Raw genomic sequence first — 25,139 nt, 5'->3', positions numbered from 1 at the left:
TGAGACAGAGTCTCGCTTTGTCACCAGGCTGGAGTGCAGTGCACAATCTCCGCTCACTGCAACCTCCACCTTCCGCATTCAAGCGATTCTCCTGCCTCAGCCTCCTGAGCAGCTGGGACTACAGGTGCACACCACCATGCCCAGCTAATTTTCATATTTTAGTAGGGATGGGGTTTCATCATGTTGGCCAGGATGGTCTCAATCTTTTGACCTCATGGTCTGCCCCCGCCTCTGCCTCCCAAAGTGCTGGGATTACAGGCCTGAGCCACGCCTGGCCTACATTTCCAGTTTAACTACAAATCCCGCCTTTAAGATTTCTAACCACCTACTGGCTTCCACCAAATAGGCCTGATCCTTCTCTTCACATAAGATGAAATGCTGCTGGTGTGAAGCTTAATCCCTTTTGCAATTGCAATCTCTGTCATCTTATTTTATTTTTTCTGAGACAGGGTCTCACTCTGTCACCCAGGCTGGAGTGCAGTGGCACAATCAGAGCTCACTGTAACCTCAAACTCCTGGGCTCAAGAAATCCTCCCAAGTAGGCTAGGACTACAGGTATGTGCCACCACACCCTGGCTTATTTTTGGTAGAGACAGGGTCTCACTATTTTGCACAGGCTGGTCTTGAACTCCTGGCCTCAAGCGATCCTCCTGCTTCAGCCTCCCAAAGTCCTGGGATTATAGATGTGAGCCACCATGCCTAGCTCCTCTATTTCTTTTCTACAAGTCATAGCAAATGATTTGCTGGGCACAGTTTAGGAGATCTAGTCTTCTATTTAATAAGGTGAAATTTGCAGATCTAAATAGACCTCTTCTCTGCACAACCTCACATCCCACATCTAGACCTCCCACATGGTCTAGACCCCACTGCTCACCTCCTGCTGTGCAGCCCAGTTCCTAACCAGAATCAATCTGGGGCCTGGGGTTTGGGGAACCCTGCTGTAGAATAATTTCTATCTTCTTCCAGATGCCACCTCATAGTCGAAGTAGTGGCATTACCAGTAGATAAGACACAAAAGCAGAACAGGCCTCTTGAATCTGCCTGCATCCATAAACAGAAGAAACCTAAGATTACTCAGACCTCTGTTCTAGCTTCTTGGGCTATAACTAGATAGATGTTAGCTGGCCCAAGTCTGCTAGAAGAGTATTCTGAGGGAGATAAAGTACAAAGTTCCACTTTAGTACTCAGGTTGTACCCAGGTATTCCCACGTACAGTTTTCTTCCCCTCAGCTGGTTTTATACTCAATAAAATTGAAAGTTTCATTCTCTTCTGTTCTCCATTATCTATTTTTCAATTGGTTGAAGTAGAAGAAGAAGAAATAAGTGATTAAACACCCTCATACTCCAATACCATGAAGAAACTTTGTTGGTTTGTTTTAGTTACATAAATGTAAGTCATACAAATAACGTCCCCCCACCAAAAAGGCCCCTTCAAATTTAAAAAGGTGAACAAAATTGTTAATTAACCACAGCATCTCAGTGTTGGGTGGAACACTAGAGACCAAATTCAGTCTCTATACTACAAAGGAGCAAACACACAGAAACAGAATAAAAGCTATAACATATATTATAATTAATATAACTATAGATAGTTCAAAAGAGTGAAAATAAAAGTACTTTTTTCAGCTGTTTATATATTTTTGTACACTGAGTTCTTTTCATAATGTTATTGTACCTACCATGTTATTTCAAGACAATTCCATTGAACATTATTTCAAGGAATTGTTTGTGTGTGACAAGAAAGGTAAAAGAGAAGTAGATACAACGGAAGGCTGAAGAAATCACCAAAGACTTGATAGAAAAGATAAAGCCTAATCCTTAAGGATTGAGTAAGTAAGAAGTAGAAATAAGATAAAAGCCTTCCAAGAGAGGGGAATAACATGAGCAAAGGCATGGAGGCAGAACCTAAAGAGGCAGATATGATATGAAATAGAGTATGGTGTAAAGAAAGATTTGTCCCCAACACCGTCTAGAATAGAACTTTTTGAGTGATATTTTCATAAAGGCTTTCTGGGAAGAAATTAACATTCCCAGTAAAAAGCATAATCCATTTCGGATAAATTCTATCAAGCTTAAGCAAGCTCTTCTGGGAACTTATCTACGTACTCAGCTGACAGCTGCAAAGTCTAAAGATCTTTAACAAGTTATTCTTTTCTTGTTTATCTAACCACTCTTGTTTTCCTATAAATGGCTCCACCAAGAAAGGAATCTTTGAATTGGCCTGGTTCATTTTCATCCCTGGCAGCAAGTCTGAAATAAAATTTCACATGTTCTCATAACTAAGTTTCTAAAACGCTTTTTTTAAACAATGAAAAGACGATTATAAACATATTCATCAAATCCTAAAAGAGGAGCATTGGGACCACAATTCTTTAGTATGAGGGAATGTAACCAGAATAAAAGAATAATGTACTTAGTAAGTCCAGCTTTTTTTCTCTTGCAATGTCCAAAAAATATTCTACGCTCTTCTATTTGGCTCCAGACTCTTATTATGTTCATCAGGAAAATGGGTAGAAAAAGGTCCAGATCAGGAAAATGGCAAGAAAGGCTAGGAAGTTTTACATTTAAAAAAAAAAAAAGAGAGAGAGAAAGAATTCTTTAGCTAGGTGCGGTGGTGTGCACGTGTAGTCCTGGCTACTCAGGAGGCTGAAGTGGCAGGATTGTCTGAGGCCAGGAGTTCGAGGCTGCAGTAAGCTATGATTGTGCCACTGCACTCCAGCCTGGATGTCAGAGCAAGACTCTGCCTCTACAAATTAAATTAAATTAAATTAAAAAGAAAGAGAGGGACAGAGAGACAATCCTAGTAAAAAAAAAGAATTGATCCAGAGAACCCAAGGAGGAGAAAAAGAGCTAAGAACCAAGTGGTCTTGCTTTAGGATGTGTTTTGTTTAATAATAAATCAGACAATGTTCTGATGTACAGCAGGAAAAGAACAATTTAAGATGTTTTGCTGAGCATTAAGAATGTACTCTTAGGCTGGGCATGGTGGCTAACACCTGTAATCCCAGCACTTTGGGAGGCTGAGATGGGTGGACCACTTGAGGTCAAGAATTCAAGACCAGCCTGGCCAACATGGCGAAACCCTGTCTCTACTAAAAATGCACACAAAAAAATTAGCCAGGTATGTTGGTGCATGTTTGTAATCCCAGCTACTCAGGAGGCTGTGCCAAGAGAATGGTTTGAACCCAGGAGGTGGAAGCTGTAGCGAGCTGAGATCGCACCATTGCACTCCAGCCTGGGTGACTGAGCAAAACTCTGTCTCAAAAATAAAAAATTAAAAATAAATGAAACAAAACAAATAAACATAAATAAATAAATAAGAAATGTATTCTTAATAATAATAGTAGGCTCCCAGCCAGGTCAGCTCACTCCTCTCTTGGGAGTGTACTCTTACTTCCTTAATAAAACTTTTACTTACCTAAGTAGTTACATAGTACAAAAGGCAAAGACAAGCACATCTTAAATACATACTAAATGTCAAGAAAGGAAGAATAACTGCCCTATCATGTTAAGATGGAGGAGCAGACAGTTGAAATAGAAACAGACATAAAGAGCCAATACTTTATTATGTTTCGTATATTAACTCACAGAGACCTCTAGAAAATATGCGTAAGTCTTAGACAACAACAATATACTCTCTACTAGGGCCAGCAGTGCATGCCTACAATCCTGGAAGGGGAGACTGAGGCAGGAGGATCACTTGAGTTTGAGAACAGCCTGGGCAACATAGCAAGACCCTGTCTCTAAACAAACCAAAAACCCAAGAAAAATACATTCTCCCCAAATAGTTTTAGGATAGACAACAGGGATTAAATTTTGTAAAAATTAAATCCTTTCTCAATATCTTTCTCGCTATCTTTTAAAATAGTGAACAAAATTAAATTTAACTTTAAAATATAAACAATGTCACTGATTATCACTAAAATACTTACGATGGTCGATCCTCAAGAATCAAGGCAGTGGTAGAAAGCGGCTCAAATTCAAAATTCTTGCGTCTTGAAGACTGAGGTGGTGGTTTACAGGTCCTCCCCGTTCGTGCTTCATATTCCTAGAGTAAATTAAAACATACCTTATGCAGAAACTGCTCCAACATAGTTTGCATTATTAAATCTGTATCATTAAAAATATTATGCTATAATGAGGGATACATACAATTCAAAAAATAATTTGGTAAAAATATCAAGCAGACAAAAAATAAAAGTTTTTTTTTTGGAGGTGGAGGGGAGCTGGGAGCAGTGGCTCCTGCCTATAATTCCAGCACTTGGGAGGCCGAGGTGGCAGGATTACTTGAGCTCACGAATTCAAGACCAGCCTGGGCAAGGGTCAACACCTCACCTCTACTAAAAACAAAAGATAAAAAAAGTTGTTTTTTTTTGTTTTCCTGAAGCAACCTAAACTATAAATATATATTACATACAAAGTATCAAAATGTAAGAGAAGGAAAGAAGTACACTAGATTAATTAAAGTTTTAGGAAGACATTCTTAATTGCCTCCTATGATATCAGCTATCCAGGCCATCTTTGAATAATCTACAACTAGATAAGCCTACTTCCTAAACTTTCAATTAGATCAGTGATTAAAATGTTGAGACAAGATATAGATAATGCCACTGTATTGCTCTGAAGATCCCTCTCAAGGGTGACATTCAACCTCTAATGAAATGATAGTTTTGGATTTCAATCTAGTATTACAAATAGATCTACTTACTCTAAATTTAAACAACAGTTTGCTAACACATCTTATTCAAAAATATAGCCACAGACTGTCAAACATTTCACTAAAATTAAGAAACTTTCTATAGTATTCTTCTAATTCATCCAACCTGATAATTCTAATTAAAATAAATTAATTTAATATATGGTAAACACATTTAAATTTATCCATTCAAGTATTCTTTCATAAATGTTCCCAAACTTCTGAAATTTATTTATAGAAATTTGCCAAAGATCAATACCAAATTTACCAGCTTGCAAGCTTCAGTACCCACATTTTTTCCTTTCTAAAAAATCAAGCTAGCATCTGATCATCTCCAGGCACTAGTTATATTTTTCATTACATTCTCAAATATTACTCAATGATTTCATGAACTATGCAAGTCCACTGGTGGCTAGATAAGACACTGATTTATATGAAGAAAATAAAATGCACTTAAAGTGGTCAGATATTTCACTTTTTAGTTGCTTAACTACAATTGCTTGTAATTCTTTTAATACTATTGTTACATCTTTTCCAACTCAAAGCCTATTTCTCCTTACTCAATTGGGCAATCGTAAAATGAGACCTGATAGTTCCATACCTCTTAAAAATTTGATAATCTTTTTTTTTCTTTTTCTTCTTTTTTTTTTGAGATGGAGTTATGCTCTTGTTGCCCAGGCTGGAGTGCAGTGGCATGGTCTTGGCTCACTGCAACCTCCGCCTCCCAGGTTCAAGCGATTCTCCCACCTCAGCCTCCCGAGTAGCTGGGATTACAGGCATGTGCCACCACGGCTGGCTATTTTTTTTTGTATTTTTAGTAGAGACAGGGTTTCTCCATGTTGGTCAGGCTGGTTTCAAACTCCTGAACTTGTGACCCGCCCACCTGAAACTCCCAAAGTGCTAGGATTACAGGCGTGAGCCACCGCGCCCGGCCTTGATTATCTTCTTGAAGCTTAACCTTAATTGAGATATTACTTTTAAAAAACAACTTATTTTGTCTTACAAACTTCAGCTTACCTTGTGGTTCCAGCCACTGTTTATAAAGTTTCATATTCATCTTTAGTTCTGCATCTTCCCTTCCATCTACTATATCTATGCTCTGCTTATCTGAGAGCTCCCTTGCATCACCACATTGGGTTTTTAGAAACTTCTCCTCTATCAAATTATTTAGGATTGTGTGCACTTATGTTTATTAACTGTCATCTCAAAGAACCATACAGCCGTTCATAATCAAAAACAATAATGTCACTCATTTCTTTTTGTCTTTTCCAATTTTCTTTCCTAATATCTAGAATATATAATCATGCTCAATGTTTCTTTTCTTCATTACAAACTCCAATGTAATAAATCCCTTTTCTGCTCATGTTTTTCTTACTAAAAGTTATAGAAAAATAATAAATTTGTTATAATTTAAATGGTGTTTTATTTTCCTACAAGGTAACCTGGTTTCACTGCCAAACAGAATACCATGAATATTATCCAATAAAACATTTTCCATGCAAACAAAGGCCAAGCACATAGACAGCAAAATCAAACTTTTAAACCAATATATTAATAACAACTAACATTGACACTGTGTAACCATGCACTGTTAGAGCCCTCCCAGTGGAGAAAAACTGAGGCTCAAAGATGTATACTCACTTGCTGAAGGTCATTACCAGCAGGCAGTTTGGCTCCATAGCCTGCCTTTTAACAATCTATTATCTTGCTATATTAACAGGCAGTAAAGTAGCTATGTATGACATTAAAAAATTTTTTTTTGTAGAGATGGGATCTCCTTAGGGTTGCCAAGGCTGTTCTTGAACTCCTGGGCTCAAGCAATCCACTCGCCCTGTCTCCCAAAGTGTCAGGATTATGGGTATGGGCCACTGTGCCTGGCTGATGAAAATTTAAAAGAATGAGATTCATAAAATCATTCAGTGAAAGGCTCATCGGGGTAGATCAGACTGACAATGCCTGAATCCCCAATCCACTTAAATATCACAAAAGGAGACCCCCAGACAGTATATTTCTTGTATGATGCAATATGAAGTATACACTACCATTCTTGAAATATTCTTGCCAAAAGAAAAATCAAAGTTAAATATAATTAAGCCTATAGAATTGTGTTCTCCAATATTGTGGCCAAAGTTAGTAATAACCAAATAAGCTAATACATATTTAAATATGCATAAAATTATCAAGGAAGTATTAAGAGGTTCTCCTCCGGAGAGTGAGACTAGAAATGAAGGGCTTTTGGTTCGCCTTATGAAACCAGTGTTGATTGGCTTTGTAAACAACAAAAAACAAAGTATATCTTATGAGAGATCACTCATGGCCATGGTGGATGATGGACAAAGATCTTACTAAGAGGTGGGATCGGAACTGGAGCAAAAATGATGGGTACTGATAGGCAGAAAGAATTAAAAGAACAAGTCAGCAGGAGCAAACAAAGGCATGGATCAGGGAAACACATTAATCTCACTGAATAGGAAAAATGATGAGAAATAAGATTAGAAAGGTGTGGGTTAAATTACAGGGACTTTCACTGGCTAAAATATTTGGACTTAATCATGAACAAAATGGGAAACCACTGAAAGTTTAGATAAAGCCAAGTTTGATGAAAGCTGTCCTTTGTAAAACGTGAACTAAGTATACATTTAATATATAAAGCAACTCAAAATGAAGCAGCTAGAATATAATTTATGTATCTACGAGAGGAATGAGCTTTTTTTTTTTTTTTTTTTTGGAGATACAGAGTCTCACTCTATTGCCCAGGCTGGAGTGCAGTGGCACAATCTCAATCTCAGCTCTCCGCAACCTCCACCTCCAGGGTTTAAGCCATTCTCCTGCCTTGGCCTCCTGAGTAGCTGAGATTACAGGCATGTGCCACCAAGCCCGGCTAATTTTTGTATTTTTCATAGAGACAGGGTTTCACCATGCTGGCCAGGCTGGCCTCGAACCCCTGACCTCAGATGATCCACCCACCTCAGCCTCCCAAAGTGCTGGGACTGCAGGCGTGAGCCACTGCACCCGACCTAGGAATAAGTTTTGTACAGAATCGTCACTCAAACATCATTCACATAAGAAGTTGTATTCTAGCACTTCCCACATACATCCTTGTCATAAAAGTGCTGTAAATTTCTAGAGTAATAATAATAAAAAAGCTTTAAAACATTGTATGAGCTCATCTTTATCAGAAAATAGCACAGATTTCCATATCAAAATAACTTAAATATTTGCTGAATAAATTAAACATGCCATCCTAATGCAATCAGAATTACAAATTATATAGCAGCACTCCTGGATAAAAAAAAAAGTAAAAAAAAAAAAACCAGAATTACAAATTGTATTAGAAATAATACGGCTGGGCACAGAGGTTCACGCCTATAATCCCAGCACTTTGGGAAGCCAAGGCTGGCAGATCACTTGTGCCTAGGAGTTCAAGACCAGCCTGGGCAACATGGTGAAATCCTGTCTCTACAAAAAATACAAAATTAGCCAAGTATGGTGGCATGCGCCTCTAGTCCTCAGCTACTTGGGAGGCTGAGGTGGGAGATCACTTGAGCCAGGTTGTGGAGGCTGCAGTGGGTCATAATCATTCCACTGCACTCCAGCCTGGGTGACAGAGTGAGACCTTCTCTCCAAAATAATAATAATAATCAAATATTAACACTAGTACTTTCAAAATTCATCATAAGATTATATGCTACTTATTAAGATGTTTTTGATTATATATAACAGAAAACCCAACTCAAACAGGTTTAGGCAAATTTATGAGCTCTTAAAACTGAATATTCCATACAATCAGTTAACTTTGGATTCTGTTTGACCAAGAGGTTCACAGCATAAACATCAATCAGCAACTCCATTTCTCTACTGTTCTCTCAGTTCTCCCCTCCTCCACATGATCTGAAGATGTAATGAGAAATTTAAGTAAGTACTGATTTTCATCTACATTCCTAAAAGTTAGGTATATACAAATTGGCAAAAAAACCAAAAATTCTTCAGAGACATAGGGTAGACTCCCACTTGGTGAACTGGGTAACTCACACCAACTTTCTTGCTGCAAGCAATCTCTGCAGTCCCTGACAAAGGGGGAACAAACAAGATGAGCCTGAGGATCACTCAACTGTTATGCCTGGAGGCAATACTGAACATCAGGGCAGGAAGGGGGACCCCAAAGGAAGCTTGGCTGTTAGTTTGGAAAGGCCAAAGGGCTAGAATTTTGGGGATACAGTAGTAGAAAAGAAAGTGCCCCATCAAGAAAGAACTCCAGGTCCTGCACAGTGGCTCACACCTGTAATCCCATCACTTTGGGAAGCTGAGGCGGGTGGATTACTTAAGGTCAGGAGTTCGAGACCAGCCTGGCCAGCATGCTGAAACTCTGTCTCTATGAAAAATACAAAAATTAGCTGGGCATGGTGGCATGTGCTTGTAGTCCCAGGTACTTGGGAGGTTGAGGCAGGAGAATCACTTGAACCCAGGAGGCAGAGGGTTGCAGTGAGCCGAGATCACCCCACTGCACTCCAGCGTGAGTGACAGAATGAGACTCCATCTCAAAAAAAAAAAAAAAAAAAAAGGAAAAACTCCAGAAACCAGCATAGCAGTATTCTTGAATCTTCAGCTGAATACTGATCTACACATGTGTACAATAAAACCCTACAAAGCTGGGCAAAGAAGAACTTTTGGGAAAAGAACAAAAACCTGAGGAGCTACAAGCAAAACACTTCCCAGAGCTTACCCAGGGGTGAGAATTATTCACATTATCACCACCAGAATAAAAAGTCATCACTGGGAATACACAAAACATTCAGGAAAAACCCAAAAGGTCTCTTTGTTGGATGTAAGACATTGTGAATTTTAGACGGCTGAGGGCTGAATAATATTTGATTTTGTTCTGTCCAGAAGTTAAGCTTCTTGTGCATCAGTTTGACTCCTTTATGGCTTATTTATAAACTTTTTTAGTTCACATCTAATGTAATTTTTTCTTTGGAGCTAATTTATCCCATAACTAAGAAATTATCAATGAACTTACTTTCTTCTGCAATGTTTAATCTGTGATTAATGTCACCCAGTAAAATATTCACATCAGATCTTGCATATTAAAAACTGTAGCACTGTTATCAATCAACTTGAGAACAGAGCAACAGAAACTATCCAAAATTAAGCAAAGAAAGGGAAAAAAATTGAAGAAATATAAGCAGAGCTTTAGGGAACACTATGAAGCAGCCTAAATTATGTGTAATTGGAGTGTAGGTAAGAGGGAGAACAATATTTAAGACAATAATGGCTGAAATGTTGTCAAACTACACCCACAGACCCAAGAAGTTCAATAAATTCTAAGCGGAATACAGATAAAATCACACCAAAAGACATCATAATTATTTGCTAAAATATAATGGTAAGAAGAATATTTTAAAAGCAGCCAGAAAAAAAGCACTTATATTGAAAAGACTGAATGTGAAAACGATTACAAGACTTTTCCCCTAAAATTATTCCAGTCAAAAGACAATAGAAAAATCTTTAAATTGCTGAAGGAAAAAAAAATGGAGAGGGAACATCTATTAACTTAGAATCCTATACGAGAGGAAATATCTTTCATTAGTGAAAGCAAAATAAAAATATTTTCAGACAAGCAATAGCTAAGAGAATTTGTTGTCAGTAGACCAGCAATATAATTTCAAGGACATTATTCAGGCAGAAAGTATGTATCACATGAAAACATGAATATACACAAAGAGATAAAAAGCACCAAAAATAATAAATATAGACAAAAAGACAGTTTTCTCATTTCTTAAAGTTAGAGAATATTTGGTCATTTAATACAGAAATATACTGGTAAATGTAAATAAGCAGTTTACAGCACAAAAGTTAGAAAGGAGGTAACAGCAGTACACTGTTGTAAGTTTCTTCCATTATACTCAAGTGCTATAAAGTTATTTGAAGGTAGACCATGATAAATTAAATATCATAAAAGCCCTAGTGTTGCAGTTTCTCAATGTGTAATCAGAAGACCTAAGTGTTCAGGAGATGCTTTCATGGGGTCTGCAAAGTCAGAGCTATATTCCTAAGAGTGTTAATAGTTTGTCACTGCATTGACATTTGTACTAATGGTGCTCAGCAATGTTGAATAAAACTGTAGGTAGCCTGGACAATATAGTGAGACATTGTCTCTACAAAAAATAAAAACATTAGCCAAGTATGGTTGTACGCGCATGAGAGTGGGGAGCTATGAGCTCACTGCTGCAATTGCTCACCTGGGCAATAGAGACCCTGTCTCAAAAACAAAAACTGTCAGTGCCCTATCACAAATCAAAGCAATAGCACTCTGATGACTGTATTATTCAGGACATGCATTGAAGGTTTAAAAAAAAGAGGGGGAGTGGCCAGATTCATTTAAGTATGTCTATGACAAAACAGTAAAAATTATTAATTGTATTAAATATTTATATATGAGTAAACATCTTAACATTCTGCGTGACAAAAGGAAAAGTACAGGGCCAGGCACAGTGGCTCATGCCTGTAATCCCAGCACTTTGGGAGGCCAAGGCGGGCGGATCACCTGAGGTCGGAAGATCGAGACCAGCCTGACCAAATGGAGAAACTCCGTCTCTACTAAAAATACAAAAATTAGCCGGGCGTGGTGGTGCACGCCTGTAATCCCAGCTACTTGGGAGGCTGAGGCAGGAGAATCGCTTGAACCCAGGAGGCGAAGGTTGCAGTGAGCTGAGATAGCGCCACCGCACTCCAGCCTGGGCAACAACAGCGAAACTCTGTCTTAAAAAACAAAAACAAAAACAAAAAAACTCTACTACACACTTGTGCAAAGGAAAAGCACTTGTGCAATTATTTGAGTTCTAAACTGAACAAATGTCTTTTTCAAGAACACTATTTTTATTTAAAAGAAAAACTGACTGCAAACTGCAGTGGCAGTCATTTTCTAAAAATTAGACAAAGTGGGCCCTTTATCTCCATGATATTTCTCCCAGAAAACCATAAACCCACTCAAGTCATAAGGAAATCATGAGAGAAACCTAAATTGAAGACCATTCTAGAAAATAATAGACCAGTACTCTTCGAAAGTGTCAAGTTCATTAAAAAAAGGAAAGATGACAAACTGTCAAAGGCCATAGAGACTAAGGAATTGTGATAGCAAAATATAATGTGATATTCTGGATTAGACACTGAAAGAGAAATAGGACTTTAATAGAAAAATTGGTGAAATCCAAGTGAAGTCTCGAGTTTAATTAATAGTAATCTACCAAAGTCAATTTTCTGAGTTTTGACAAATGTACAGGGTAATAGATGCTAACATTAGAAGAAACTGAATGAGAGGTATTTATGAATTCTCTGTATTGTTTTTTCAGTATCACAATAATAAAGTTATTCCAAAATCTAAAGTTATTCTGTAAATCTAAAGTTATTCCAAAATAAAAAGCTTATTGAAACAAACAAAAAAGGATGAAGTGTGCCAGTGATTTTAAGGAAAGCAATTGAAAGTAAGTGTTGCTAATAATAAAATCCAGCCTTTCAGTAAGAATTAAAATGCTGTGAACTTGTAAATGCCACTATATATATGTGTGTATGTATATACATATATACATATATATATGTTGTCAATAGACAGCAATATAATTTCAAGGAAATTATTCAGGCAGAAAGTATGTATCACATGAAAACATGAATATACACAAAGAAAATGCACCAAAAATAATAAATATGGACAAATAAAAAAGACAGTTTTCTCATTTCTTAAAGTTTTAGAGAATATTTGGTCATTTAATACAGAAATATACTGGCAAATGTAAATAAGGAGTTTACAGCACAAAAGTTAGAAAGGAGGTAACAGCAGTACACTGTTGTAAGGTTCTTACATGTAAGGTTCTTACAAAACTAAGACCCAACTATATGCTGTTTATAAGAAACCCACTTTAAATATAAAGACAGATACAAGAATAAAAGGATGAAAACAGAAATGTCTGCAAAATATTAACTGCAAACAAGCTCTAGTGGCTAATAAAGTCAGATAAAAACTTCATATATATGTGTATATATACACATACATGTATATACATATATACGCGTATATACATATATACGTATATATGCGTATATATGTATATACGCGTATATATGTATATACATACATGTATGTGTATATATGTATGCATGTACGTATATATGTATGTATGCGTGTACGTATATATGTATGTATGCGTATACATATGTATGTATGCGTATACGTATGTATGTATGCGTATACGTATGTATGTATATGTATGTATGTATACGTATATATGTATGTATGTATACGTATACGTATATATGTACACACACACACACACACACACACACATATATATATATATATTTTTTTTTTAGGCAAGAGTCTTGCTCTGTCGCCCAGGCTGGAGTGCAGTGGCATGATCTTGGCTCACTGTAACCTCCACCTCCCAGGTTCAAGCGATTCTCCTGCCTCAGCCTCCCGAGTAGCTGAGACTACACGCACGTGCCACCATGCTCAGCTAATTTTTGTATTTTTAGTAGAGATGGCTTTTCACCATGTTAGCCAGGATGAGCTCAGTCTCTTGACCTCGTGATCCACCTGCCTCATCCTCCCAAAGTGCTAGGATTACAGGTGTGGGCCACTGCGCCCGGGCCTATGCCACCATATATTTAACAGCTTCCCAGAGTTAGATTTTTGTGAGATCAGTGGTGATAATACTGTCGTTTTTTGATATTTTATAATGCAATGCTGTAACATTTGGAAGATCTACGTATCTGGTGCACCAGTACTTTCCAAATGACCAATGCATGATATTATAAAACCATGTATAAATACACATATCCATGCAAAGTGCAAGAAAGACCAATGGATTTTTCTATAACAGAATTATATGGTTTCAGATTCCACACTATAACTTACCTTTAAGAAACAACCACTTGATAAATTTTGGAGTGGCATCAAAGAAGAATGCCCACAATTATCTGAAAAGACTATTAAAACGTTCTTCTCTTTACTACATACATAACTGTGAGATTTTCTTCATGTACTTAAATTTACTAAAACAATATAAAGCAAAAAACTAAGTGCAAGAGTAGATATGAGAATCCAGCCTTCATTTACACCATACATTAAAGAGATCTGCAAAAATGTAAAACAATGCCACTCTCCCCACTACTTGTTTTTTAATAGTCATTTTTCACAAATATGTTGTTTTTGTTAACATATAATAGCTTTATTCTTGTGATATTTAAATGATTAATACTTGAACACTTCAGTTTTAACTGGGGGCATAGTAATAACTGATAATCCCATAAACAAAAACCCTTTGAGGTCTTTATTAATTAAGAATCCAAAGGGACCCTGTCTCTATAAAAAAAATTTTAAAATTAGCCACACATGGTGGTATGTGCCTGTAGTCCTAGCTACTCTGGAAGCTGAGGTGGGAGGATGGCTTGAGCCCAGGAGGCAGAGGTTGCAGTGAGCCAAGACTGCACCACTGCACTCCAGCCTGGGCAATAGAGCCAGACTTTGTCTCAAAAAAAGAAAAAAGAATCCAAAGGTATCATGAGACTAAGATGTTTGAAAACTGTTGGTCAACAGCAACCACCAAAAAAGTAAAACAAAGGTAAAGCTAATAAGCTAATAGTGGTGATAAAGTGCAGTGACAAAAATACTCATTCAACCCAAAAGAGGGCAGGAGAAAAAAAAAGTGAAAGACCAGAAGAAATAATTTGAAAAGAAATAGCAAGATGGTAAATTTAAATCTGATCAGATCAATAATGACAGTAAATGACATGCCATTTAAAAAATAGAGGGTATCAGATTGTATACAAAAGCAAGACCCAACTATATGCTATTTATAAGAAACCCACTTTAAATATAAAGACAGATACAAGAATAAAAGGATGAAAACAGAAATGTCTGCAAAATATTAACTGGAAACAAGCTCTAGTGGCTAATAAAGTCAGATAAAAACTTCATAAAAGGAAATCTTACCAAAGCAAAAAGGACATATCATTGATGACACAGGGACCAATTCACCAAGACAACTTCAAAACAAAGCTTCAAAAAACAGGAAACAATAATTGACAGAAATGAAAGAAGAAATAACCAAGTACATTATGGTGGAGATTTTATCACTCTTCTCTCAGTTAGTGGTAGAAAAAGCAGAAAATTTAAAAAATACAAAAAATTTAACACTACCATCTAACATGACCTAAACTGATATTTATAGAATATTTCATTCAACATCTGCAAAATACACACTGCTCTAAAGTACACAAGGAACGTTCAGTAATGCCCCTATATTTGGGGCATAAACAAGTCTCAATAAATTGAAAAAAACTAAAATTGCATAACATATATTGTCTGACTGTTATGGTTTGAATATGTCTATTTGTCCCTTCCAAAACTGGTGTTGAAATTTAATCCCCAGTGTGATAGTACTGGGCAGGGGTGGGGGAGCCTTTAAGAGGTAATTTGGTCAGGAGGGCTCTGCCCTCATGAATGGATTAATCTGTTCATGGATTAACTTATTATCATGAGAGTGGGACTGGTAGCTTTATAAGAAAAGGAAAAGAGACCTGAGCTCATATGTTCAGCTCCCTTGCCACATGACGCCCTGCATTGCCCTGGGACTCTGCAGAGTTCCAACCAGTAAGAGGACTCTCACCAGATGAAGCCCCTCGACCTTGGACTTTTCATCCTCTGTAACTGTAAGAAATAAATTCCCTTTCTTTATAAATCACTCAGTTTCCAATATTCTGTTATAAGCAACGGAAAATGGACTGAGACACTGACCATCCATATTAATCATTTATGAAAACATATCCATAAAATCCCAAGATATTTTAAAAGTAAAATAACATACCTCTACATAATCATAAGTAAAGGCAGTAACAAAAGAAAAGGAAAAGTATCTTTCATTGATTGAAAATGAAAACACTGAAATATATGGAATGCAGCTAAAGCACAGTTAGAGGAAAATTTGTAGCTTAAAATACATTAAAAAGATAAAAGGTCTAAAATGAATGATCCACCTTAGAAAACTAGAAAAAAAGCAAAATAAATCCAAAGCAAGTGGATAGTAAATAATAAAGAACAGAAATCAATGAACAGAACACACAAAAAACAAGAAGTTGAAAATCAGTGAAACAAAAGGTGTTTCTTTTAAAACATAATAAAATTGATAAACTCCTAGTAAAACTGATGAATGAAAAAGAGAAGATAAAAATTGCCAAAATCAGGAATGCAAGAGAGATCATCACTATCCACATTTCTATCACATACCTAGCAGACATTAAAAAGATAAGAAAATATGAATAATTTAATTGCAATAAATCCAACAATATAGATGACATATAAAAATCTGTTGAAAGACATGTTACCAAAACTGACTCAAGAAGAAACAGAAAACTTGAAAAGCCCAGGCTGATGTCAAGAAAAACATTAAATTTATAACTAAAAATATGCTCAACAACAAAAAACTTCCACACTTCACTTAGATCAGTAATTCTCAACTGGGGTTGACTTTGCCCCCTTAAGGACATCTGACAATGTCTAAGACATTTTGGTTGTCACAATGAGAAGTGAAAGGGGATTACTACTGGAATTCCTAGAGGCCAGGGGTACTACTAAATATCCTGTATTTCACAGGAAAGCCCCTCACAATATTTACATTTAGGTCATGTAAATATGTACTATGTAATATTTACATGACCTAAAATGTCAAAAGTGCTGAGGTTGAGAAACCTTGGCTTAAATTATTTCACTGGTAAATTCTGTCAAACATTCAAGGAAGAAATAACACCAATTCTACACAAATAATTTCAGAAAACAGAAACAATCCTCAACTTACTAAATGATGATTGTATTATCCCAATACCAGAATCTGACAAAAGCATTAAAAGAAAATTATAGACTGACATCCCTCATGAATATAGAAGCAAAAATCCCTAACATAGTATTAGCAAACTGACTTCCGGATTTCCACTCCAGCATGTACACAGCTTAGAAATTGCCATTCCAGGACAGGTGTGGTGGCTCACGCCTATAATCCCAACATTTTGTGGGGGTCAAGGTGGGAGGATCTTTTGAGGCCAGGAGTTCAAGAAGTTGCCACTGCATCCTAACAAGTAAAAACCTAAGCAAACTGAAAAATTAATAATTATTCTTAGATTCACCAAAGACATGAAGCCACAGAGCAAACCACTGCCCCAAAACTGCAGAAACAAACACATAAAGAAGAATCACAACTTAGCAGAGCAGAAACTCAGAAGCTGAAACCTCTGGCAGTGCTGCAGTAGGAAAACATAAACTGTAATTGACAAACTGATAGAGGCTGAGTGTGGACAAGTCGGAGTGTTAGAACTCCAGGGGGTAGGCAGCTATTTAAAAAAGGAAAAAAAAAAAAAAATTAAACAAAACTCCAGGAGGACCCAGTTGCGTACACTTTCGTGAGTTTTATTTCCAGGAACTCTACCAGGTCCTCAGACTGAGTACTGTGGGGAAGAAATCCCCTTGTGCTTTCAGCAGGAGAGGAAAAGTAATTATTTTGAAATAGTCCTTTACATTCTGTTCTTAACAAGGTCTGCCCTCGGGAGAAACTTTTTTACCAGAGCCTAACCTGCTCTAACCTAACTAGGGGAAGGGAAATACACAACTCCAGCTCCCTCTGGCCATTCTGTCCTGTCAAAGGGGGAAAAAAAACAAAACTGAGAAGCACTATGAAGCGTACCATTCAGAGGTACAGGTTCACCAAAAGATTAAGACCCAATCATAGGACTATAGAATGCTTCCCCTTTTCCCACACCTTACCACTACCTTACTAAAGTCCCATTTACCAGTTCCTTTTACCCACCGCATTTATATCTACCTTTCAGCAAAACTTATATGGCATACTAAATGGTAAAAACCACAGTCTAAAGAGATTAAACAAGCATTAGAACCAGAGTCAGATATGATAGGAATGTTGGAATTATCAAACCAGAATTCGTTTTAAAGAGAACTATGCACTAAAGGCTTCAATGGAAAAAGTAGACAACATGCAAGAATAATGTAAGAGATGAAAAATTTAAGAAATAATCAAAAAGAAATACTAAAGATTAAAAAAACTGGAACAGAAATAAAGAATTCCTTTGATGGGCTGATTAGTAAATTGGACATGGCTGAGACAGAATCTCTGAACTTGAGGATACGACAACAGAACTTTCAAAACTGAAAAGCAAAGAGAAAAAAGACTGGGAAAAAAAGTACAGAATATCCAAGAACACTGGGAAAACTATAACGGACAAGAGAGAGGGGAGGAAAAGAGAGACAGAGAGAAGGAAGAAGAAATATCTAAAGCAATATGGACTGAGAATTTCCCCCAAATTAATGTCAACACCAAATCAAAGATCCAGGAAGCTCAGAGAACATCAAATAGGATAAACATTAAAAAAAAAAAAACTACTTCTAGCCATATCATATTCAAATTTCAGAAAATAAAATCAAAAAATCTTCAAAGGCAGCAGAGGTAAAAACACGCTACCTATAGGAGCAAAGATATGAACTTATCCTCAGAAATGCAAGTAAAGAGTGGAGTGAAATATTTAAAGTGCCAAGAGAAAAAAAATTGCAAACCTAGAATTCTGTACCCTACAAAGTTATCCTTCAAAAGTGAAGGAAAAAAACTTTCTGGGACAATTATTAAGGCATTTGTTTGCCAGGAGACTTGCCTTGCAAAAAATGTTAAAAGAATTTCTTCTGAAAGAAGATATTTTTCTTTTTTCTTTTTTTTTGAGATGGAATCTTGTTCTGTCACCCACGCTGGAGTGCAGTGGCGTGATCTCATGATCTCAGCTCACCTCAACTTCCGCCTCCCAGGTTCAAGCGATTCTCCTGCCTCAGCATCCCAAGTAGCTGGGATTACAGGCATGTGCCACCATGCCCAGCTAATTTTTGTATTTTTAGTAGAGACAGGGACTTGAGAGATGACAACGTGCTGGCAGCCCTCGCTCGCTCTCGGTGCCTCCTCAGCCTCCGTGTCCGCTCTGGCCGCGCTTGAGAAGCCCTTCAGCCCACTGCTGCACTGTGGGAGCCCCTCTCTGGGCAGGCTGAGGCCAGAGCTGGCTCCCTCTACTTGCCAGGAGGTGTGGAGTGAGACGTGCAGGTGGGAACCATGGCTGCGCGCGGCACTCATGGGCCAGCGCAAGTTCCGGGTGGGTGCGGGCTCGGCAAGCCCCGCACTTGGAGCTGCCGGCCGGTGCCACTGGCCCCGGGCAGTGAGGGGCTTAGCACCCAGGCCAGCAGCTGCAGAGGGTGTGCCGAGTCTCCCAGCACTGCCAGCCTGCCCGTGCTGCACTCGAATTCTCGCTGGGCCTCAGCTGCCTCCCCACGGGGCAGGGCTCAGGACCTGCAGTCTGCCATGCCCGAGCTCCCCCCAACCCCCCTGGTGGGCTCCTGTGCAGCCCGAGCCTCCCCGATGGGCACCGCCGCCTGCTCCATGGCGCAAGGTCCCATCTACCATCCAAGGGCTGAGGAATGCGGGCGCACAGCGTGGTACTGGCAGGCAGCTCCACCCGCAGCCCCAGCACAGGATCCACTAGGCGAAGCCAGCTGGGCTCTTGAGTCGGGTGGGGACTTGGAGAACTTTTATGTCTAGCTAAAGGTTTGTAAATGCACCAATCAGCACCCTGTGTCTAGCTCAGGGTTTGTAAATGCACCAATCAGCACCTTGTGTCTAGTTCAAGGTTTGTAAATGCACCAATCACTGCTCTGTGTCTAGTTAATCTAGTGGGGACTTGGCGAACTTTTGTGTCTAGCTAAAGGATTGTAAATGCACCAATCAGCACTCTGTGTCTAGCTCAAGGTTTGTAAATGCACCAATCAGCACCCTGTCAAAATGGACCAATCAGCTCTCTGTAAAATGGACCAATCAGTAGGCTGTGGGTGGGGCCAGATAAAGGAATAAAAGCAGGCCACCTGAGCCAACAGCGCCAACCCGCTTGGGTCCCCTTCCACGCTGTGGAAGCTTTGTTCTTTCACTCTTCGCAATAAATCTTGCTGCTGCTGATTCTTTGGGTCTGCGCTGCCTTTATGAGCTGTAACACTCACCGCAAAGGTCTGCAGCTTCACTCCTGAAGGCAGCAAGACCATGAACCCATGGGGAGGGACGAACAACTCCAGATGGAAGGAACGAACAACTCCAGACGCACCACCTTTAAGAGCTATAACACTCACCATGAAGGTCTACAGCTTCACTCCTGAAGCCAGCGAGACCGCGAACCCACCAAAAGGAAGAAACTCGGACACATCCAAACATCAGAAGGAGCAAATTCCGGACACACCATCTTTAAGAACTGTAACACTCACCACGTGGGTCCGTGGCTTCATTCTTGAACTCAGCGAGACCAAGAACCCACCAATTCCAGACACAGTTTCACCATGTTGGTCAGGCTGGTCAAGAATTTTTCTTATTCTTAATTGATCTAACAGAAAAAAAGTTTTCTTAGTCTATTTTCTGTTGCTTATAACAGAACACCTAAAATTCAAAAGAATTTATTTCTTACAGTTACAGAGGATGAGAAGAACAAGGTCAAGGGGCTACATCTAATGAGAGCCCTCTTGCTGATGGGGACGCTCTATAGAATCCTGAGGTGGTGCAGAGCATCATGCGGTGAGGGGCTAAGCATGCTAGCTCAGATCTTGCTTTCCTCTTCTTATAAAGTCACTAGGCCCATTCCTATGATAATCCAATAATCCATTAATCCATTAATGGATTAATCCTATAACATAGATTAATCCTCTTAAAGAATTAATCACCTCTTAAAGGCCCCCTCTCTCAATATTGCCACAGTGGGGATTGCCTTTCACCATAAATTTTAGAGGGGATAAACAAACCATAGCAACAGTTTACTCAAAATAATAACATCAATAATGTGTTCAATTATGTATGCTCATGTGTGCATATGCTCATATGTGAGTAAAACGAATGGCAGTAATAAAAGGGATGGGCAGAAGGAATTAGGAATGTTTTGTTATTATAAGGTATTTGCATTACACATGAAACTCCACTTTCAGGTATAGTGTTGCCTGAAAGTGGAGTTGGCTTAGCTATAAATACATACTGCAAACTCCAGGACAACCACTAAAAAAAGTTTTAAAAAAAGAAGTATAACTGATATGCTAAGAAATGGGAGAAAATGGAATCATATAAAATGTTCAATTAAAACTAAAGACTGAAAAGAGGTGGAAGACAAAACCGGAAACAAATTATAAGGGCAACAACTAACAAACAGTAACAGAAATGAGAGATAATAATCCAACTATATCAATAATCACTTTAAATATCAATGGTCTAAATGCACCAATTAAAACACAGAGAGGCCCAGCATGGTGGCTCATGCCTGTAATCCCAGCACTTTTGGAGGCCATAGCAGGAGGACCATTTGAGGCCAAGAGTTTGAGGCTGCAGTGAGCTATGATTGCACCACTGCATTCCAGCCTAGGCAACAGAGCAAGATTCTGTCTCAAAAATAAAACAAAACAAACAAATGAAGAAACAGAGACTGCCAAAGTGTATCACAAAAGAAGACCCAGCCATGTGTTGCCTACAAAAAAACCCACTTTAAGTTGAACAATGAGAACTCATGGATACAGGGAGAAGAACAACACACACAGGGGCCTGTCAGGGGGTGGGGAGACAAGGGGAGGGAGAGCATTAGGACAAATACCTAATGCATGTGGGGCTTAAAACATAAATGACAGGTTGATAGGTGCAGCAAACAACCATGGCACATGCATACCTACGTAACAAACCTGCAAGGTCAGCACATGTATCCTGGAACTTAAAGTAAAATTAAATTAAATTAGGTTAAAATTTTTAAAACCCCACTTTAAGTATAAAGGCACATATAGATTTTTTAAAAAGGGATGGAGAAAGATATACCATGCCAATGCTAATCAAAGATAACAAGAGTAGCTATAGTAATCTCAGACAGAGCAGACTTCGGAGCAAGGAAAGTTATCAGGAATAAAGAGGGGCATTACATAATAAAGGGGTTAGTAATCCAAGAAGACACAAAAATCCTTATCATATATGCAACTAAAAACAGAGTGGTCAAGATACATGAGGCAAAAACGGACAGAACTACAAGGAGTAATAGACAAATCTATTACACTGGAAAACTTTAATGCCTCTATCAGAAATGGACAGATCCAGCAGTCAGAAAATCAGTAAGGACATAGCTTAACAACAGTACCATCAGTCAACTGGATGTAATTGACATCTGTAGACTACCGCATCCAACAACAGCAGAGGAAACATTCTTCTCAAGCTAACATGGAACATTCACCAATACAGACTACATTCTAGGTCATAAAATACACCTTAACAAGTTTAAAATAACAAAAATCATAAAATGTCTGCTCTCAGATCTCAATTAAATTAAACTAGAAATTGACAGAGATAGATAGCTGAAAAATCCCCCAAATACTTGGAGATTAAACAACACACTTCTAAATAACACATGTGTCAAAGAAGAAATCTTAAGGGTAATTTTAAAATATTTTTAACTATATGAAAATGAAAATACAACTTATGAAAATTTGTGAGATGCAGCAAATACAGTATTAGAGGCAAAAGTATTGCTTTGAATGAATACATGAGAAAAGAAGAAAGATCTAAAATCAATCATCTAAGCTTCCACCTTAAGAAACAAGAAAAATTCAAGCAAATTAATTACAAAGTAAGCAGAAAAAAATAAAGAGCAGGAATCAATAAAATTGAAAACAGGAAGTCAGTAGAGAAAAATCAACAAAACCAAAAGCTAACAGTTCTTTAAAAAGATCAATAAAATTTATAATCCTCTTGCCATGATAACTAAGAGAAAACAAAAAAGACACAAATTACTAATATCAGAAATGAAAGTAGAGACATCACTACAGAGCCCAAGGACATTAAAAAGGATAATGAATAAGCATTATGAACAATTCTTTTTTTTTTTTCTTTTTTGAGATGGAGTCTTAAGCTCTGTTGTCCAGGTGCCATCCTGGCTCACTGGAACCTCTGCTTCCCGAGTTCAAGTGAGTCTCCTGCCTCAGTCTCCCAAGGAGTTGGGACTACAGGCGCATGCCACCATGTCCAGCTAATTTTTTTGAAAATTAATATTTTTAGTACATCTAATATTTTTAGTACAGACAGGATTTCACCACATCGGCCAGGCTGGTCTCGAACTCCCAACCTCAAGTGATCCACCTGCCTTGGCCTCCCAAAGTGCTGGGATTACAGGCCTGAGCCACCACACCTGGCTAATTACGAACAATTCTATGCCCATAATTTGATAACCTGAATGAAATGAACCAATTCCTTGAAATATACCCAAACTAACATAAGGAGAAACTGAATCAATAATTAATAATTTTCCAATACAGAAAGCACAGACCCAGATGGGTTCACTGATGAATTCTACCAAACATTTAAGGAAGAAATTGTATCAATTATCTATAATCTCTTCCACAAGACAGATGCAGAGGAAATACTTCCTCACTCATTATCTGAAGCCAGCATTACTCTAATACCAAAACTAGACAAAGGCATTACTAAAAAAGAAACGTACAGACCAATATCTCTTATGAACATAAATGCAAAAATTCCTCAAGAAAATATTAGCAAATCTAATCCAACAATGTATAAAAAGAATTCTATACTATGACCAAGTGGGATTTATCCTAGGTATGCACAACTGGCTCAATGTTTAAAAAAAAAATCAATTAATTTAATCAATTGCATCAAGAGGCTAAAGAACAAAAATCATATGATAAAACATCAATAGATGTTGGAAAAGCATTTGACAACATCCAACACCATTCATGAGAAAACCTCTCAGTAAACTAGGAATAGAGGGGAACTTCCTCAACTTGATAAAGAACATCTACAAAAAACCCATAGCTAACATCATACTTAATGGTGAGAAACTAGAAGCTGTCTCTCTAAGGTCAGGAACAAGGCGAGGATATCCCCGCTCACCACTGCTTCTCAACATTGTTCTGGAAGTCCTAGTTAATGCAATAGAAAAAGGAAATAAAAGTTACACTAATTGGGAAAGAAGAAATAAAATTGTCTTTGTTTACAGATGACATGATTGTCTATGGAGAAAGTCCAAAAAAATCAACAGAAAAACTTCTGGAACTAATAAGCAATAACAGCAAGTTTACAAGACAGAAGGCTAATGTACAAAAGTCAATCACTTTCTTACAATATAACAGCAATGAACAAGTAAAATTTAAAATTTAAAACACATTACCATAAAAATGAAATACTTAGGTATAAGTCTAACAAAACATATGCAAGATCCGTATGAGGAAAAGTACAAAACTCTAATGAAAGATAACAAAGAAGAACAAAACAAACGAAGAGATATTCCATGTTTATGATTAAGAAGACTCGCCGGGCGCAGTGGCTCATGCCTGTAATCTCAGCACTTTGGGAGGCCGAGGCGGGTGGATCACCTGAGGTCAGGAGTTCAAGACCAGCCTGACAAACATGGAGAAACCCTGTCTCTACTAAAAATAGAAAATTAGCCCGGCATGGTGGCACATGCCTATAATCCCAGCTACTCAGGAGGCTGAGGCAGGAGAATCGCTTGAACCTGGGAGGTGGAGGTTGTGGTGGCGCCACTGCACTCCAGCCTGGGCAACAAGAGCAAAACTCTGTCTCAAAAGAAAAGAAGACTCAATGTCATTTAGATGTTAGCTTTTCCCAACTTGATCTATAGATTCAACACAATCCCAATCAAAATCTCAGCAAATTATTTTGGGAATGATAAACTGAGTCTAAAGTTACATGGAGAGACAAAAGACCCAGAATAGCCAATTCAATATTGAAGAAAGACAAAGTCAGAGGGTTGACACTACTCGAATTCAAGACTTACCAGAAGGCTACAATAATCAAGACAGTGTGGCATTGGTGAAAGAACAGACAAATAGATCAATGGAACAGAACAGAGATCCCAGAAATAAGCCCACATAAATATAGTCAACTGATCTTTGACAAAGGAGCAAAGGCAATACAATGGAGCAAAGATAGGCTTTTCAACAAATGGTACTGGAACAACTGGACATCGACATGAAAAAAAAATCAATCTACATACAGACCTTACATCCATCACAAAAATTAACTCAAAATGGTTTACAGACCTAAATGTAAAGTACAAAACTATATAACTCCTAGAAGATAACACAGAAAATTTAGATGGCCTTGAGTATGGTGATGACTTTTTAGATCAACACTAAAGGCATGATCTACAAAAAAATAAAAAGTAAAATACAGTAGTCCCCCCTTATCCTTGGGAAATATGTTCTAAGATCCCCAGTGGATGCCTGATACTGAACCCTCTATGTGCTTTTTTCCTACACATATGATAATGTTTTATAAACTTTATAAATTTATAAATTAGACACAGTAAGACATTAACA

The 25,139-nt window shown here is 37.9% G+C and overlaps 1 protein-coding gene across 5 annotated transcripts in view; it reads right to left on the bottom strand.

Moving 5' to 3' along the window:
- Positions 1–25,139, bottom strand: part of TBC1D12 (TBC1 domain family member 12) — a 136,283-nt gene that overhangs the window by 56,515 nt on the left and 54,629 nt on the right. For 4 of the 5 annotated variants that reach the window (XM_034931130.3, XM_024930489.4, XM_055093163.2 and 1 more), the window contains one exon: positions 3,933–4,048. The exons of the other annotated variant lie outside the window; for it this stretch is intronic. In XM_034931130.3, coding sequence (XP_034787021.1) covers positions 3,933–4,048 — 116 coding nt within the window. The remainder of the gene's footprint in view (positions 1–3,932; positions 4,049–25,139) is intronic. 5 annotated transcript variants of the gene reach the window in all.

Source organism: Pan paniscus, chromosome 8 (assembly GCF_029289425.2).
Source record: "Pan paniscus chromosome 8, NHGRI_mPanPan1-v2.0_pri, whole genome shotgun sequence".
NCBI classification, from domain to species: Eukaryota; Metazoa; Chordata; class Mammalia; order Primates; family Hominidae; genus Pan; species Pan paniscus.
This window is presented reverse-complemented; position numbering and strand designations above follow the sequence as displayed.